The sequence below is a fragment of the Rana temporaria genome, chromosome 3, assembly GCF_905171775.1.
Source record: "Rana temporaria chromosome 3, aRanTem1.1, whole genome shotgun sequence".
Classification (NCBI taxonomy): Eukaryota; Metazoa; Chordata; class Amphibia; order Anura; family Ranidae; genus Rana; species Rana temporaria.
Genome location: NC_053491.1, coordinates 331368511 through 331386380, shown reverse-complemented (window position 1 = coordinate 331386380; position 17870 = coordinate 331368511). Strand labels below are relative to the sequence as shown.

The 17870-nt window shown below is 39.2% G+C and overlaps 1 protein-coding gene across 1 annotated transcript in view; it reads left to right on the top strand.

The window, feature by feature from the left end:
• Nucleotides 1–17870, top strand: part of CSF1R (colony stimulating factor 1 receptor) — a 125978-nt gene that overhangs the window by 94185 nt on the left and 13923 nt on the right. Inside the window, exons 11-16 of the mRNA XM_040345011.1 lie at nucleotides 2371–2497; nucleotides 5709–5813; nucleotides 8442–8552; nucleotides 11589–11745; nucleotides 14914–14993; nucleotides 16098–16219. Of these exons, the coding sequence (XP_040200945.1) occupies nucleotides 2371–2497; nucleotides 5709–5813; nucleotides 8442–8552; nucleotides 11589–11745; nucleotides 14914–14993; nucleotides 16098–16219 (702 nt within the window). The remainder of the gene's footprint in view (nucleotides 1–2370; nucleotides 2498–5708; nucleotides 5814–8441; nucleotides 8553–11588; nucleotides 11746–14913; nucleotides 14994–16097; nucleotides 16220–17870) is intronic.

Here is a 17870-nt window from a genome sequence, read left to right as displayed (position 1 = left end):
TAACATGAATTGCTAGATTCAGCATTGAACTGCTTGGGTAATTTACAACTTTTGCAATACCAGCGGGAAATAGAATCTGCTTCCACTTTTTACTCAAACACAGGTCTAAACTGAGAATAAAAAGTAGCATTGGCATATGAAGGAGGTGCAAACAGTAAGCTCAATTTTGAAAAGTCACTGAAGCCAATTGAAGTCCCTAGGGACCAAAGTCATAATTTTGATTTTCTAATGTCCCATACACACTGTCTAAACTCTGACGGGATTCCTCTGAATTTCTGATGGGGCATACACATGGTCGGAATATCCGATGAAAAAATTCCATCTGACTTTTACCCTCGGAAATTGCGATCGTGTGTATAAGACATTAGTCTAAAAAAAAGCATGTTGCAGAAAGTGTGAAGACAAACGATGCATGCTCACAAACCCGCCAGGAAACAGTGTTCTAACTCTTGAGAAATCTCAGCTAGATCTCTTTTCTGTGAAGTACAGATTGGAAAAAAATCTAAATAATGGTTATCAAAATAGGAAGAGAAACTAAAAATGTGAAACGCCTGTAAACCACACAGGCAGCATTTTCAAATGAGTGCTGTTTTTCCTGCTTGGTATACGAGCAACTACAGACATATGAAAAATAATTAAATACAAACTTCTGCAATGTCTGTGTTCTTAAATCCCAATGTTGATGGATTTTTGGTCACATCAGAACTGCTTCTCAACCCACACAAATCTATGGCAATGTAAAAGCAACTTGAACCAGTTTGATAGTGCTTAGAAGATGGTCAGATGCAACTCAGGTCAAATGTACCTGTCAATTCACTCTAAGTTAACACCAAACACAGATAAGGCTCCCAGCAGGGGTCCAGTGCGACCTGTTCTCCGTTTCAGGGATGAATCAGGCCTTCATTTTTGCACGAATTTGGACCTGAAATGGAGCCAAAGACGTACAGGACTCCTGTGTAATTCGCTCTGTAGCGTCTCTGGAGATGTCTGAACCGACGCCATTGAGAGCCGGTCACAACCTCCTTTCATGCAAATTGGAAGCAGGAAAATCTGCATTCAAATCGCACTAGTGTTAACCCATCCTAAATGGTTGTATAAGCAAGGAAAATGTACCTTGATGCATTCCATATATACCAGGTGACATTAAAGGAAAAAAAGTTTTTTAAAAATACATCTAATGAAGCCACCACTACTAAGAACTGGTTAGTTACAATATACCTGTATTACATTTTGGGTTTTGGGCTTTATACTGCTTTACATATTATGTTTTAGGATGTTAACTATTAGATTACATTTAAGGGTTAAGAGTTTTAAGGGTTTGCATATATTCCACAGCTGTACTACGTATGTTTCTTTTTTATTTTGCCTCGTCATTATGGTCCAAGCGATTTAGGATCATGTGTTTTTTACTCTGTTTTTGGTGTAAAAAAAACACAATTATCAGTGCATATCAATGCATCAGAAGTCTCCACCATAAATGTAACGTAAATAAAAGTCAATTTCATCTTATAGCTATTCCTAGGAAGTCTTCCAACCACATGAACTATATTATAGTTACTATATTTGAAAAACATTGCACAAAATAGATAACCTTGTGGGATGTAATGCCTTGCAACTTTAGTCAGAATAGCTGAAATATGTATTGGAATAAGTATTGAAAGTACAGTATAGTTGTAACATAGTTCATGCAGCTGAAAGACAAACCACAGAGATGCTTAAGACAATATTGTATTGTAAAATTGATCACTTGTAATGATTTGCATCTTTAATTTATTGATTACCTATATTAATTTATATAATGTTATGTTATGAAGAGCAATTCACATGATTCACAAACAACACACTCTAGCAAAATATATTAAAAAAAAAAAAAATATTGCTGTTGGGCATATTTGTTAAAAACCTTACAAACCTGCACAGAGTAACTAATCAGACTCCATGCTTTATTTTTTCAGCGCATAGAAGATGCAATATAAAATAGAATAATTTTATATGCCTAATCCGAGAGACTGAGAGATGGAACTTTTTTTTTTTATTATTAATGGCAACATGAAGGTGTCTTACTTGAGTGTGACAAAGTGTGAATTTTTAACAATAGGTTACGTTTACTATACAAGAAAATGTTCTTATTTTGTGTTCTGAAAAATAAGTGAAAAATGTATACCGGTATATGAAATTCTGTAGAAATTGAGCTTGATTGTCTCTAGGTTGGTGTCTTGGGGATTTATTAGAGACAGAAATGAAAGCCTAGCTGCGGACCTTTGACAATAATTAGAAATTTGCATATCATTAATTTTACTGTTTGGTCTGTTTAGACTGAACATCAGTACAGTGTTTACTATCACTCTCTTATGTTTCATCACACAACAGAAACCAAAATTTGAAGTTCGCTGGCAGATAGTTCAAGTGTCTGAAGGCAACCACTATACTTGTATTGACCCAACACAGTTACCATACAATGACAAGTGGGAGTTCCCAAGGGCAAATCTACAATTTGGTAATTATGAAATAAAATATACTTGTTAGCATAAGAATAGAAGAAAGGTAATTTAATGTGTTTGTTTTTTCTATTTTAGTAACATAGGGGGGGGAGACTGTTTATATCCATATACCTATAGGCAACATCAATAAAATGTTATACATTTATTTATCATTTTATTATGAATCTTATGTTCAAGGGCCTCAAAGAAATATACATGGCCACCTTTGCTGCCATATGTTTGAAAAAAAGCAATTTGGTGCTTATTTCTATACACACAAATTGCTTTTAATACAGGTCAGCTCTATAAAGACCATTGTGTTTCTGGGACCCATGCTAGTGCCCATTTGCTGGTGTATGTGTAAACAAAATAAAAAAAAGTGTTCATATCAATATACCTAAAGACAGCATCAATAAAATTGCATATAGCCAAACTCTACTGAACCCCTTATATCCCTGGGCCCAATGGAAGTTCTCATAACCATGCCTGCTGATTTTATATATATATATATATATATATAAACAAAATATAATTCTGTGCTTATAGCTCTGGACATAGGCAACATAAATAAAAGTATTTACAGCCAAACTCTAATAGGCTCCTTAACCCCCCTGGTGGTATTCCCGAGTCTGACTCGGGGTTAGATTTTTGTGCTAGGATCGGTAACCCCGAGTCAGACTCGGGCTCGCCTCGCTGGATCCACAGGCAGTGTATACTTACCTTGTCCCTGGATCCAGCGATGCCACCGCGCTGTGTGAGCGAGCGGGACCTCGCTCGATTCACACAGCGTCCTCCTGTGCCGCCGATCTCCGTTCCCTGCGACGTTACGACGCACGGGAGCGGAGAACGGCGACAAATTCAAAAACGTAAACAAACACAATACATACAGTATACTGTAATCTTATAGATTACAGTACTGTATGTAAAAAATACACACCCCCCTTGTCCCTAGTGGTCTGCCCAGTGTCCTACATGTACTTTTATATAATAAAAACTGTTCTTTCTGTCTGCAAACTGTAGATTGTCCATAGCAACCAAAAGTATCTTTTTATGTCAAAAATGGTTTTAGAGCAGCTAGAAAACAGCGATAATAAATTATAATCACTTGCAGAATTGTGCGATAGCGATTTGTGGGGAAATTTGTCATAAAAAAATAAAAGTAATGACAGCGACAATTCTGCAACTGAGCAAATTTCAGTGATTTTGAGTTGATTACATATAATTTTTATTATAATTATATTATTATTTGTTATAATATAATTTATAATTTTGTTTTTAAAAAAATTTCATACCCGGGATGCCTACAAGACTCGTTTGGTCAGATTTAAGTGAGTTATTCCTAAAAATTACAGGCCTACAGTATAAAATGGCAAATTTCCTTGCAAATAATGGTACCGCTTTCAGGTGGCGCCAGAGTTGTCCAGGCGGAGGCGCCTTTTTCCCAGCAGCCAATCAGAGGAGTGTTTCCCTCGCGGGGCATGCTGGGGGAAGGTATTTCTGTGGCGGATGCCATTTTTTGGGGTTCTTCGCGGGTTCCTGGTTCCAGGTGCGGCACCCACCTTTAGGGTGTGCGCACATCACGGGCCCCGGCGATATGGCCTACCAGGTCGAGGAATCTTCCTCAGGTAGACTTGTCAGCTTGGGGTCACCGACTGACAGTTTGCAGTATACAACCTGCCAGTGTCCGGTCACCCAGATCCCCGATGGATCGTCTAAGCCCTATTGGATCACCTGCCTCCGGGTCCACCTCAGACCGACTCCCCACCGAACAGCACAACTCGCTTTGGATCTTCTTAATAAGAGGTGGGGGACCCAGCAAGTCACTGGGAGGAGTTCCTGACTCTGGGACTACGCGGAGTTCCTGACTCTGGGCCCTCATGGCCCGGAGCAACTGATGCTGCCAAGGGGCCCCAGTGACTTACTGGGTCCCCCACCTTTTATTAAGAAGATCCAAAGCGAGTTGTGCTGGTCGGTGGGGAGTCGGTCTGAGGTGGACCCGGAGGCAGGTGATCCAATAGGGCTTAGATGATCCATCGGGGATCTGGGTGACCGGACACTGGCAGGTTGTATGTTGCAAACTGTCAGTCGGTGACCCCAAGCTGACAAGTCTACCTGAGGAAGATTCAGACGAAATTGTGTCTTTCTGGGAGGATTCGCTCTATCATCCATGTTCATGAGTATTGGGCCTGTGGTAGAGGTCTCACTACAAATCTAAATCTTAGTAGAGCCAAGTCGGTGGCAGAAACTTGTTCCTTCCCAGCAGTTCCGAGTGACACCCTGGCTGCCAGGCCTGTGAGAGGGACCTGTCCAGGGGCACTATACCCACCCCGGCTGGAGTGGTGACAAAGCAAGATTAATCATTGGAGGCAGGACTGCTTTTTTTGTCCATAGCCTGAATCTGAAAAGTTCTCTCCTTTTCACCAACCTATACTATCTACCTCAAGTTGACTGTTGGTCATGTTTGACCCAAAATAAAGGCACAGAAAACGTCAACCAATTGTCTGAACATTCCGTCATTGCTCTCATCATCGTCATTACCCCTAGACACATCAAGAGGTAACACAATTATGCCGATCCCAAATCTAACCAGCGGCTCCTGGGGGGGTAGCGCTACAATAATTTTCATCAGAATTGCAAAATATAACACTGAACAAAGTGTTTTTAGGGTAGACAGACTGCACAATCCTGTAAGGTTTTCAGAGCAAAAACACTGCTGGAATCAGGTTCAGAATATAACAGAGAAAACCAAAAAACAAGGGAGCAGCAACATTGTGTGTTTACAATGAATATATATGGGAGAGAAAAAATACTCAAAATGCACTCACAAGTAGAAGGACATAATGGTGCATATTAATATTGTTTCCAGGATAAACATTTTCCAACTTGCTCATACTAGCTTAACCAATAAGGCAATCTCCACACAAGAGGAACACTGTACGGAATACAATAACAATATTTTCTGTGTGTGCCTTGTATTTAATAAGCACCATTTCCTTAAGTATCGTATGCGTTGTTGTGAAGGAAGTTCTGCAACTGTGTGTACCTAATTTCAGCACTGTCTAAATCAGCACACCTGCAATTTTTTTTTTAACTTAGCAGCAAAATTATGCACTTCCACAAAATCTTGCTCTGCTTGCTCTTTTCTTGTGGTTTGTGTAAAAAAATAAAAAAAGAGAAGTGTGTAGCTTGCAAAGTTGATGGAATTTAATATATGTAAATCGTACACAGGAAAGACCCTTGGAGCCGGTGCATTTGGCAAAGTCGTGGAAGCGACAGCCTTTGGAATGGGAAAAGATGACTCCGCCCTCACAGTGGCTGTGAAAATGTTAAAACGTAAGTATACAATACTTAGTGTGGTATGGCTGTGCTATAACAGTGGCTGATATATCAATGTATAAATAATTTATACAAATTATTTAGAAGTACTGCAACGGCAACATGGAATGGGTAATTCAATAGAAAAAAATTTGTGTTTGATATAAAATGTAATTATATACAGTATGATTCTCCTTATATAAGAGAAGTCAATGAACCTAACTGCCATAGGTGTTCATTCCCCCCAACCTTACCAAGAAGTATAGAAATCGGAAAAAAGTAGTTACACTAATGTAAAACAAAAATCAGTTCTACATTAAACACATCTACACTATTTTACCAAAAGTACTGGAACACCTGCCTTAGGAGAGGCAGTAGATGAAGCATGTACAGTAAGAATGGCAATGCAGCAGCCGGAGGATCAGCTGCAATGGAGTTGCCATTGCCACTAAGAATGGGGAAATACATGTAAATGGCAGGATCAACTAGGTATTTACAGAAAATGAACAAATTCATACTAGAGAGCTTCTGTACACAGGTAGAGGAGTTGATTTTAAAGAAAGTTATTTTGCTTTGGGGGGGGGGGGGGTAAATAACACTTTAAGGATGTATTTGCAAAGCATAATAAAATTGTCTCCAGACCACCTGCAACACACCTTCCAGACTTTTTGATTGGGTAGAGGTATTTCAGTGATGCCCCCTAGAGCGTCAATGAAAAGCTATTGTCTTCCCAGATAGCAAGGATAACTTGCAAAAAAATTGTGGCAGTGTTGAATTGTAAGTCTGTTAATCTCCTGCACATTTTCAATGACAAGTTGTACACTTGTAAACTTGCAGAGCACTTGAAGCAGTGGTGGCCCCTCCATAAGGGTTGCAGGGGTGCCGCCCCCCCCAATCCATGCACCCGGCACCTAATCTACATTCAGGCCCCTGGAGGCATGGATTTCAAAGGTTTTTTTTTCTTTAAAGCACAAGATTAGAGCATGAGGCTCTAATTGGCTTCAAAAAAGGGTGAGCATTGGGGTGCAGAGCACTGTGCCCTGAGCCCGCCCAGTTGTGTGACAATAGCAAATTAACATTTGCTATTGTCTTCCTGGTTCTCCTCCTGGCCAATCAGGAAGTGGGTCTTAAGACCCGATTGGCCGAGAGGAGAAGCGACTGCATTGGCCTCCAAGGAGGAGGAGATGCAGGGTGAAGCCGCCGAGGAGAAGATGCAGGGTGATGCCGCCATGAATCCGCCGAGGAGATGCAGGGTGAAGCCGCCAAGGAGGAGACGCAGGAAGGAGCCGAAGCTGCCCGTGAGATAGGTGGGATAAGTGTGGGGCTGGTGGGCGGATGAGTGAGCGATGGGGGGGTTTTGACTGATCGACCGACTGATCGAAGGGGGTGGGTGGTTTGTTTGCCACCCCCCCAAAAAATGGAGCAATAGCCGCCACTAACTTTAAGTTCTTTACTGTGACGGGCAAGCGTACGTTCGTGAATAGGCATATCTAGCTGATTTACGCATTCTAGGCGTAAATCAGCGTTCACGCTCCTAGCGGCCGGCAGAACTAGACAGCTAAGATACGACAGCGCAGGCCGTCGTATCTTAGCTACATTTAAGTGTATCTCAATTTGAGAATACACTTAAATGTACGACGGCGTATCTATGGCGTAAACCTCTCTGAATCTGGCTATAAAAGTTATTTGTGAGGGCCAGTGACTCTGCCATATTAGATTAGACTTACTCTGCAGGAATCTGAACTCTCTACTGAACCAGAGGCCAGGCAGGACTCTACTTTAGTATTTATTTAACGTTTCGCCTTTAGTTCTACTTGAATCTCTAAATGCTCTAACTAGAGTTTAAATAAAATTCTCTTAGTAACAAGATACCATAATGTAAGCTACGTTACATTCCTGTTTGGCCATGCCAATCAGTGATACAGTAATTTTCTTTAAATGGCAAAATGGCAAGAGCAGATGCTGCGAATAATGTATATTTAAAAAAAAAAAACATGTGATGGCTACTATGTGTATGTAAAGGTATAATCTTCTCCAGTGACAATTATCCTCGGTCTGTTGGTGCTTAAATTGTCTCGCAAGCTAGAAAATCTATACACAGGATGAGACTCAGTGTGTAATCATCATTGCTTTTAAATCAACATGCATCCCAGGAACAAGCATACTATAAGTAAGCTTTAGAAATCTTCAGAATCCCTCTCATGCTATCTCAGACAGCATGAAAGGTATAGAACTGGCATTCCAAAAGGAGAGATCAGCAATGGCAGCCCTCTTCTAACTTCTCATGATAGTTTGAGATAGGTAATTGACATATGAAGTAGAGGTCAACCAGCATGAACACGGCAATATTAAAAGTTATATACATGATATCCCTTCCCTACAATATGCAAAATTGAAAAAAAAAAAACACGTATCCCGCAATAAAAAAAAAAAAAATCATAAGATAAAGCCTTATTTAGATTCATTTGCCAAAAAATTGCAGCCTCAATTGTGTTACTAATTCAACCTTCAGAAAGTGAGTTGCTTATCTTCTTTTGTTAAGAATTTTTGATTTTTTATCTTGTTTTTGATTTTTTTTATCTTGTTTTGTTAACAATTTTGTTGAATATGTCGTGAGTAAAAGATCCCATGTCTGATATTGTTTAGCCAGTGCACATACAGATGAAAAGGAGGCTTTGATGTCAGAACTGAAAATTCTCAGTCACTTGGGAAACCACCAGAACATCGTTAACCTTCTGGGTGCTTGTACATGTGGAGGTAAGATTTTTGTTTAAATTTTGTTTAAATATATAAGGCCGGGTTCACACCTATGGAAATTTAATGCGAATTTCCCCGCATTCAATTCGCATAGCAGGAGAATGTGACTGGCTCTCTATGGAGCCGGTTCACATATCTCTGCCGCGGGTCTGGTGCGGTGTGCCGGAAAAACGCTTGCCTGTTTTGGTGTGTTTCAGGTTCGATTTTTTGATCCAAGAGTCTTTTTTTTTTCTGTGAATTACAACACTTATCCACAGTGTTCTGACCGTTTCTGCCTAGCTACTAAACATTAGTGGATTAGTGATGCAGCCCCTCCTGTTAGCAGTTCATTTGAAGGAAGAGGTTGGCCATGCTAACATCTACACTGTCCTGGCCAGCCCTGTCCATCAACCCTTCTGATTAACAACAATAGGACTAGTTGTCCAAGCTCTCTGGACTGGTGCAAGGGGTGATAAGAATTGTAGTGCATGGACTCATTGCGACATTACCCAACTGATTAAAAATGCTGTGATTTTCTAACTAATGGTACCACTTACATGCTATCTCTTCTACACTATTATTTTATTTTTCTCATTCAGGCTTGATATTTACTTCTAGCCCAGCACTGTCTTCGTCAAAAAAAATGTTTTATTGCTGTGGTGCTTGAGGTTTTTAATTGTAAAAATGTCCTTGATTATTAATGGGAGCTCTTTCTTCACTTGGAGCTGCAGACAGGCAATTTTGACAGAATGCAAAAAAAAGGAAGTCGGAGCTGGGGTTCTCTCAGACTTACGGGATCTGAGGCAACACTCTGTTTCAATAATAAATCCCGGGTGCTATGACACTATATATGGCCCTACATGCCCTCCCACATTGTGAAAAAGTTTTAGGGATGACAAACCCAGTAAATTAAAATAAACTGAAAAATAAACTGACAGGCTATACACATTCTGCCCTTAACTAAATACTGAGGTATTATTAATCACATTCCTACTGGGCTCTTAGATTATTTTATAAATGCAGTAGATGCACTATATAAACAATGGGCTGTCTAATAAAGGATAAGTGCATATTTATATAATATTCGCCTACCAAATCTGCCTAGCAGTTCTGACATAAAATAGCTGATCCTCACCCTTCCTGCCAGATTTGACAGTTTTGGCCCCCTAAAATGTCTACAGCCTGTAGCATAAGCAGTGTATGCTGATATTTTATGATGCTGTCTACCAAGTACCTGCAGTCAGCAGCAATTAATATTTTTACCACAGGCTATAAACACTTCCAAGGGCTGGAGCTGTCAGATTTTGTTATACAGTATAAGGCTGGCAATACATTAATCAAGTGCTGATTCCCCATTAACATCGAATGCCTCCCGATGAGTTGTTTTGTGACAGCTTTGCCTGGCATCAGAATACACTGATCAGTGCTGCCAGCTATAGCCAGCGGTAATGATCGTTCAGGAAAAACCTAATCGACTTCTGTACAACCAGAATGCTCATACAGGGATCAAAACTCAGCTGTTTCTTGCTGAACCAGATAAGATGGCCAACTTAAGCATCTAGGAAGATGCTTAGATAGGTAGGTAGGAAAGTAAACAAATCGTACCTTTTTGAGGTAGGAAGAAGAGACACTGTTTAGCACAAGTACTTAGACAAAGGGCACACCCCTGCTACGCTACCTGTTACACAGATTATGAAGATTTAATACACAGAAAATAAATGTTTAAACCCATATGTGCTTTTTTCTAACATTACTTTCTTTCTCGTCCTTTAAAGGACAAAAATTCTTAAGAATTCTTAGACTGTCGGGTTATACTGCCACCTTCTTGTTTAAGGTAGTTTATCTTTCTCCTCAACCAGGACATTGTTCATTTGCTATATCTGGCTCCAGTTCACCAAAAGGAAAATTTCCTCCATTGTTGATGTGTTTTGAGCTGAGTGCGTCTATCCAACAGCCACTGTTTTCTTCAGGAAGGCGGATTCCTTATGTAATTTCAGATGAACCCCATTAGGGTACCCCAGCTTCTCATTTCACTAGTTCTTGGTGCATCAGGAAGGCCATCATCCAAACTTATAGACTTAAGGATCGGGGGGCACCCCTTCCTGTCAAGATGCATTCTACTAGGTTCTATGTTCTTTTTTCTAACTTCTACCAGGTGGATATGCAGGCCTCATTTGATGCCAGCTTTGAGAGCTGGGTCTTTCAGGCAACTCTTTGATCTGAAGGAGTCCCCAGTTTTCTGAAGTTTGTTAGCCTTCATTGATATGTTGCCCACCCCTCAGTTGGACAGCTTTTAAGAAAGAAAATAGGATTTTTGTACTCACAGTAAAATCTTTTTCTTGAAATCCCCTTTGTTTTTTCATGTTCTCTGTACTACTTTGCTGCAAAGCTGAGGCATAATGGTTGTGAGTGGGATTATCCCGTGCTGGCTAATGGTTTATGTTGCCAGTGTCCATTGCTTCTGTTCAGAAATAATTTTAGCATGCCTCATTGGATTAAAAAAAAAGTACAAAAATCATGTTTTCCTTTATATTGAGCTTTCATAATAGCAACAGTCAAATGAGGGACAGCTGGGAGCTAGCCCATTGATATACAGTATGTGTGTTGAGAATGAATGACACTCCAACTCAGGTATACTGCACAGCAAAACTCACCTGCACTATTAGTGTACCATAATGCACTGATGTGAATCATTTGTGCGTTGGGTTGTGCTGCATTAATAAAATAATGTTGCAGGTACATTTTTTTATGCACTGAGGATGCCTGGTAGCCTAATAAAATGACTGGGCTTCCTTAACGCAGCTTGCCTGACTGTATAAAATGTGTGTGTTAATGTAACCTAATGGGTCAACGATCCCCAATTTGCAGATGGCCAGTTTTGAATAATGCTATACATGTTGCAGTTTTATACTTTTTATATGCAGCAGCATTGAACATCTTTAGATTAGATTGTTGCTTACTCATTTTATTTGACACTGATCTGTTATATTTGCAAATCACACATTGGCATAACATTTGAAGCAATGCTATCATTTTATGTTTGTTTCTATGTCCCAGGCCCAATTCTTGTGATCACAGAATACTGCCCACATGGTGACCTGTTGAACTTCTTGAGAAGAAAAGCAGAGGGAGTGAATGATATTTTTACAGCCTATCTGACTGATTCCACCGGCAACTACAAAAATATGTCAGTGGAGCAAAAATATGCACCCAGGTAATCTTTAAAAATATGTGTCAGTGGTTTATATGTATAGTAGGTGGCTGCACACTGTAGCAAAAACTTGAATGCTTTATTTAATAAATTGTTCCAGATAAAAACATCACAGCACTACAACCCAGGAGATACATATGTGGATGCGTATAATGCTAGAAAGCTCTTAATCACAACACAACACAGCTAAGAGCACTACCATTAAGATAACCCTACATGTTTCAAAGCAACCATACAAGCTCAATCAGAAATCAGTGTATCCCACAATCACAGCAGCATACAAATGGTTAAAATGATTGAACACTGATATAATGAAAACTTGTTGATATTTTATGTAAGAAATTAAGCAAATAGGCAATTTCCAGAAGACAGCGGCAGATAATACTCCAACTTTAATAAAACCATTTGACGCATTTCAACACTATCCACGCTCTCTCGTTAGAAGTAACAACATATTATGAATGCACAATTAAAGTTCACAGGAAATCCTCCTTTCGAATGAGGAATTCTAAAACCCCCGGTCATTAATTACCAAAATGTATTTTGTTTTTATATATGGTAAGAACTATATCGTTTATAGTAAAATGCACATCCCATATCAAATTGCATGATCATTCACAAAACACATATTACATTTATAAATAATAATACAAAAAATCACTACACTAATAGAATTACAGTAAATTAAATATTTTCCATATAATTAATTCCCAAAAGCACCACTCTGCAGGCCAAAAGAAAAAATATCAATCAACGTACCAGCAAGAAAAACTGAATAGTTCTCATCCCCTAGTAAGTAGTTGGTGAGGGATGAAGGCAGAGCCAGAAACATTGATAGGTCCACACAGCCCCACTGTTGGCTTTCCACACCCCACTGAGCCACAATTAGCCAATTGAGGCGGATCACAATTAATCTAGTTAGCTCAAATAACATTATCAGATAGGCATCCAAATAGCCATAGTAAAAACACTTAATCAGGGGGAAAGTAAAAAGCTGAAATGGGTCATTAGACCTAACAAACCATATAAAAGTACAATACAATGGAAAAGCATTCCATTGTGCCACAACTAAAATTACTAAAATATACAGTATATGTGACCCTGAAGTGTAAAAGGGATAAACATAGAATTAAATTAAATGTAATGTCTAAAATAACCATACATTAAATAACTGAGGGGCAGATCCACAAAGATCTGCCCCGGCGCAGCGTATCAGAGATACGCTACGCCGCCGTAACTTACTTGTGTTATCTTCGAATCCTTAAAGATTTTGCACCGTAAGTTACAGTGGCGTAGTCTATCTCTGGCGGCGGAATTCAAATCGGCGATTAGGGGGCATGTTTCATTTAAATGAAGCGCGTCCCCGCGCCGAATGAACTGCGCATGCGCCGTCCCTAAATTTCCCGCCGTGCATTGCGCTAAATGACGTCGCTAGGACGTCATTTTTTTTAACATAGACGTGAATTACGTCCATCCCGATTCACGGACGACGTACGCAAAAAAAAAAAATTTGAATTAAACACGGGAACGACGGCCATACTTAACATGGCAAGTCTAACTATACGCCGCAAAACACCAGCTTTAACTATACGCCGGAAAAAGCAGACTAGAGACGACGTAAAAGAATGCGACGGCCGTGCGTACGTTCGTGGATCGTCGGAAATAGCTAATTTGCATACCCAACGCGGAAAACGACGTGAACTCCACCCAGCGGACGCCGACGTATTGCATCTAAGATCCGAAGGCGTACGAAGCCGTACGCCTGTCAGATCTAACCCAGATGCCGTCGTATCTTGGTTTGAGGATTCAAACTAAAGATACGACAAGGGAAATTTGAAAGTACGCCGGCGTATCAGTAGATACGCCGGCGTACTCTCTCTGTGGATCTGCCCCTGAGTATTTAAATTAAATACATTCTAATAAACTCCCTATAACACAGAGTTCAATTAAATATTTCCACAGTCTCAGATGGTTTACATGAATTTGTTTTGTATATACAAAAATCTTGCTTTAATATCTTGATGATGGGAATTGTAGGCTGTAAGAAATGGTATTTTATCCTCCCACCTTTTAGGACCATTCACTAATTTCTATAGGAATAAACATAAGAGGGAGGCCTAAATAAGTGCTCTTTTGCTTTAGTATTTGAAATTGTCCAAAGGGGACATTGGTTCCCCAAAGGACGTGGGTGTTAATGGATATCAATTCACCTGGTTTTACTGTCAGTGGGATATCTAAAAAGTTATACCAGCTGTAAACTTGAGGCCTCAACTGGTATTATTCTGTGTTCCTATGAAACAAATCTCTATAGAGAAAGAATCATCACTCCAAATGTTGGCAATATCATCTATAAAGCAATAATAGAGCACAAAACTTGCACCAAGATCAAGATAATTGTACACAGATTTCAAAATAACCCCAAATAAAGATTTGCAAAACTCATTGTAAACCTTGTTCTCATTTTGTACCCTTAATATGAAGATAAAGCCTATGTAAAATTGTTTTTGATTAGAGTACATTCTACAGTCTAAAATACAATTCTGTTGGCCCATTGGCATAAAATGGTCTTGTTGAAGATAATATTTAATCACTTTTCTACTTTTCTGGTGAAGAATATTCTAACAAGTGTAGCTACTGTACATCCATTGTTAACCATCTACAACCAGAGGTCCATACAGTGTCCACTTTTCTTAACAGGTCAAGGTTGTCTTTTATATAAGACGGTTATTGTATAACAAACCTCTGAAGTTGCATGTCTATGTAATGTGAAAAATACTTGTTAGGGCATTTATTCCTGAAATAATGGAATGACCAGTTGAATTAACCAATTTCTCGAGATCCAAAACCTAGCCATGTGGGCATATTCCTGGCCTAGAAGTACAAAATAAGCAACTTACAAGAATAAAAAAGAAAAACACCACAAAACAATAGTGAGCACAGCAAAGTCAGTCACACTCAGTTCCATCATGACCTATTTAACCCAAAGAAAAAGATCATGGAAATTTAAGCTGGCATAGATAGATGCAGTTGGTCTCTTCGTATCCCACTTACACCCACCAGCTGTTTGTAAAAAGACAGTTTATGTCTCCCCCTCAAATGATGATTTTATCTATAATCTTGTTTTTTTCGTTGTTTTTTAGCTCTTTTCTTTTTATTTGTGTATATTTATAGTGACAGTGGATTTGGGAATGAGGGCATGTCCACTTATGTTGATATGAGACCAGCAACCTCCAACAACAAGTCAACAAAAGGTATGTTATAAGGCATAATACATAAAGCCTAGACGGTAAAAGGTACCCTGTAAGGAAATATAATACCTTAAGAAGAGGCTAAGAAATACTCATCTGTGTCTGTTGAATTCCCACAGGGATAACAAAATATTACTAGCACTCCTTGGCAGGTGTTATGCCAACTCCAAATGCAGCATTTGGAAGCATGTCATGATCAGGGAAAACTACCCTTCCACAGCCTTTTCTATAGCTCAAGATGGCACCATTCTGGGCCTGGCATTGCATTGGGGGTTATTTTTCTAATGGTGCATTTGGATAGGAAGAGGATGGGGGGGGGGGGGGGGCCTGAGCTTTTTATTAATATAGATCTTCTTTAAAGCACCTTGACACCAATGTTGTCTGTGATTCCCTGACAGCTAGTCTATTTCCCATTGCTGAATTATCATGCCTTGTTTTCCTTGTTTTTCTGTGTGGTGTCAGCCATCTTGGTTAAAGAGCAGTGCAAATCTTCCTATGTAAGAGCTGTAGTAGAGGTAAAGGTTTAGGAAGCTGAGATCCACAGAATGAATGAATGAAGTAGAAGTAGAAAGATCCCTGTACTGCAGGCCCTGAGGTACAGCTTACAGTCTATGAGGGTCACAATAGTGGCATTACAAAATCTCACTTAAAATCTCATGGGACTAGCAGTCAGAGACAGCAGAGCTTGAGATCTCACACTGCAAATATACAGCTATGAGGCTCAAGGCCAAGGGAGTTTACAGATATTTTTCAGGAATTCAAAGCAAAAACATACATATTCAAGGTACTTTTTAGGCACAATTACTGTTTCTCAATGTTCCCTTTAATATACAAAATCTTCACTTTTTAAGTGCAGATCCACTTTACCTGCTAATTACAGAATACATTTTATTACTGCATTCTTTTAAGAAGCCACCTTTATGTTATTATGCTAAAAGAACCATTAACATGCTGTAGCAAACAATTAATTAGTAATCAGCTAAAATATAATACTGGGTCACTGTGGAATTCATCATATAACTTCTAATGCTTTACAACTGTTAAATAAATAGCTCCTGTACATGTTAAATCCTTCACACACTCTGGCTTTAAAATAACTTATTTCAGGAAATTCTTCAGTGAATGAAGTTGAGGACGACATAGACGACCATTTGCCTTTGGACCTACATGATCTTCTGAACTTTTCTAATCAAATTGCACAGGGAATGTCATTTTTGGCTTCTAAGAATGTAAGTCACGATATCTAACACTTAAAAAACTTCTGATAAACATACAATGGACACTGCAGTAGGGGAATTCAATGCTTTTAATGGTAAACATGTCAATGGTTCAACATAACTAAGCAACTCAAGGTAGCATTACTGGATGGGGAAGTTTTATGCTGTTATACAAGACAGCCTTCCTGTTCAGTAATACCATTACACAACAAAATTGTCTGAACTATACTATTTGAATTTTCTAGTGCAATAGGATACAGCTTATACACAGGGAGAAACTGAATGTATATCTAAACCAATCTTAAACCTGAAAAATTTAAACTGGGCATATGATGGTGAAATACAATATAGTAAACGTTGCATGTCAATGTGTTCAGCAGATCAAAAGGTATAGTCAGCTGAATTTGCAGATCATGCGTTATCCTTGACTCTGCACTTCCCTGCTTTCTTAGAGACCAATAGGTAGGTTTACATGTTGGGAGGCATATACTCAAGCTCATGTTGAATGAAGGTTTGGTTTTGACTACAGTTACCTAACTCTCTGAATGTATTGATCATGTTGATATCCAAACTCCCTGAAGCCTTCTCATGCATTTTTTTACTCTCAGCTTAAACGTGCTAGGTTTGTGAGCAGTTTACGTAAAGAATACTTATTTTACATTACAATATGCCTAATAAATCAAGCCAATACAGAATAAAAAAAATAATATTTTCAATGAAACAATGCAATATAGAGTAACATTTGGCCAACAGCAATAACTGGATACATAAGCGTGCTATCTATAAATGAGATCCTGTACCTATCATTGATAAAGCAGGATCAATAATAAGGTTTCACATATGTCTAATATTCAGCACCTATCACTACAACTCACATTGTGTGGCTAGGGTTGCCACTTTTTCTTCAAGCCAAACCCGAACACTTTAATTTTTAATTTGTTTTTTTGGAAAAACATTAGTGACTAGAGGATTGTAATAGACCTGGAAACCCTTTGTGCGCTCCAAAGAAAACAGTAAAGTGGCATGCATAGTGCCCCCTCACCCTCCTATCAGGCCCTGTTCTGAGCCACATTCCTGTCTGGGTTTTAGGAGGACTGAAACCCAGGCACTTGGTTAAAAACCCGAACTGTCCTGGTGAATCCTGGAGAGGAAACCCTATGTATGGCCCAGAATAATGTTCAATATTCTAGTGTAGGTTGGTGTAGCATTGCATAAAATGAAGGAACTGAAAAGAAGAGAACAAGAGGAAAAGTCAAAAGGTCTGATGAAAGCAGCCCTGGGCGAAGTGTCCCAGCTCTGATTCCCAAACTCATGGAATCAAATAAATAGGCACATAGAAAAGATGCCACTCATCAGTCCACATCCCTCCCTTTGCAACCCAGGACCCCACCTTCCCCAAAACTAGAAAGCATAAGAAAAAAATCATCCCATCCCTCATAAGGTTTCAGTCTGCTAGTGGCATGTATTTTGTACAGGTTTCCCATGTTCCCGCAAAATGTTTTGTTCATCATTATTTTATACTAGATAGTTTTTTCATGGATCATGATCATCAATCATTTGTTTTTTATAAACTCTAAGCTTTCCACAGAGGTTGTCTACCCCTTAGCAATGGCTATTTTAAAAGCTTCAAATAAAAAGAGTTTCTGGGAGGACTCAGGAATTC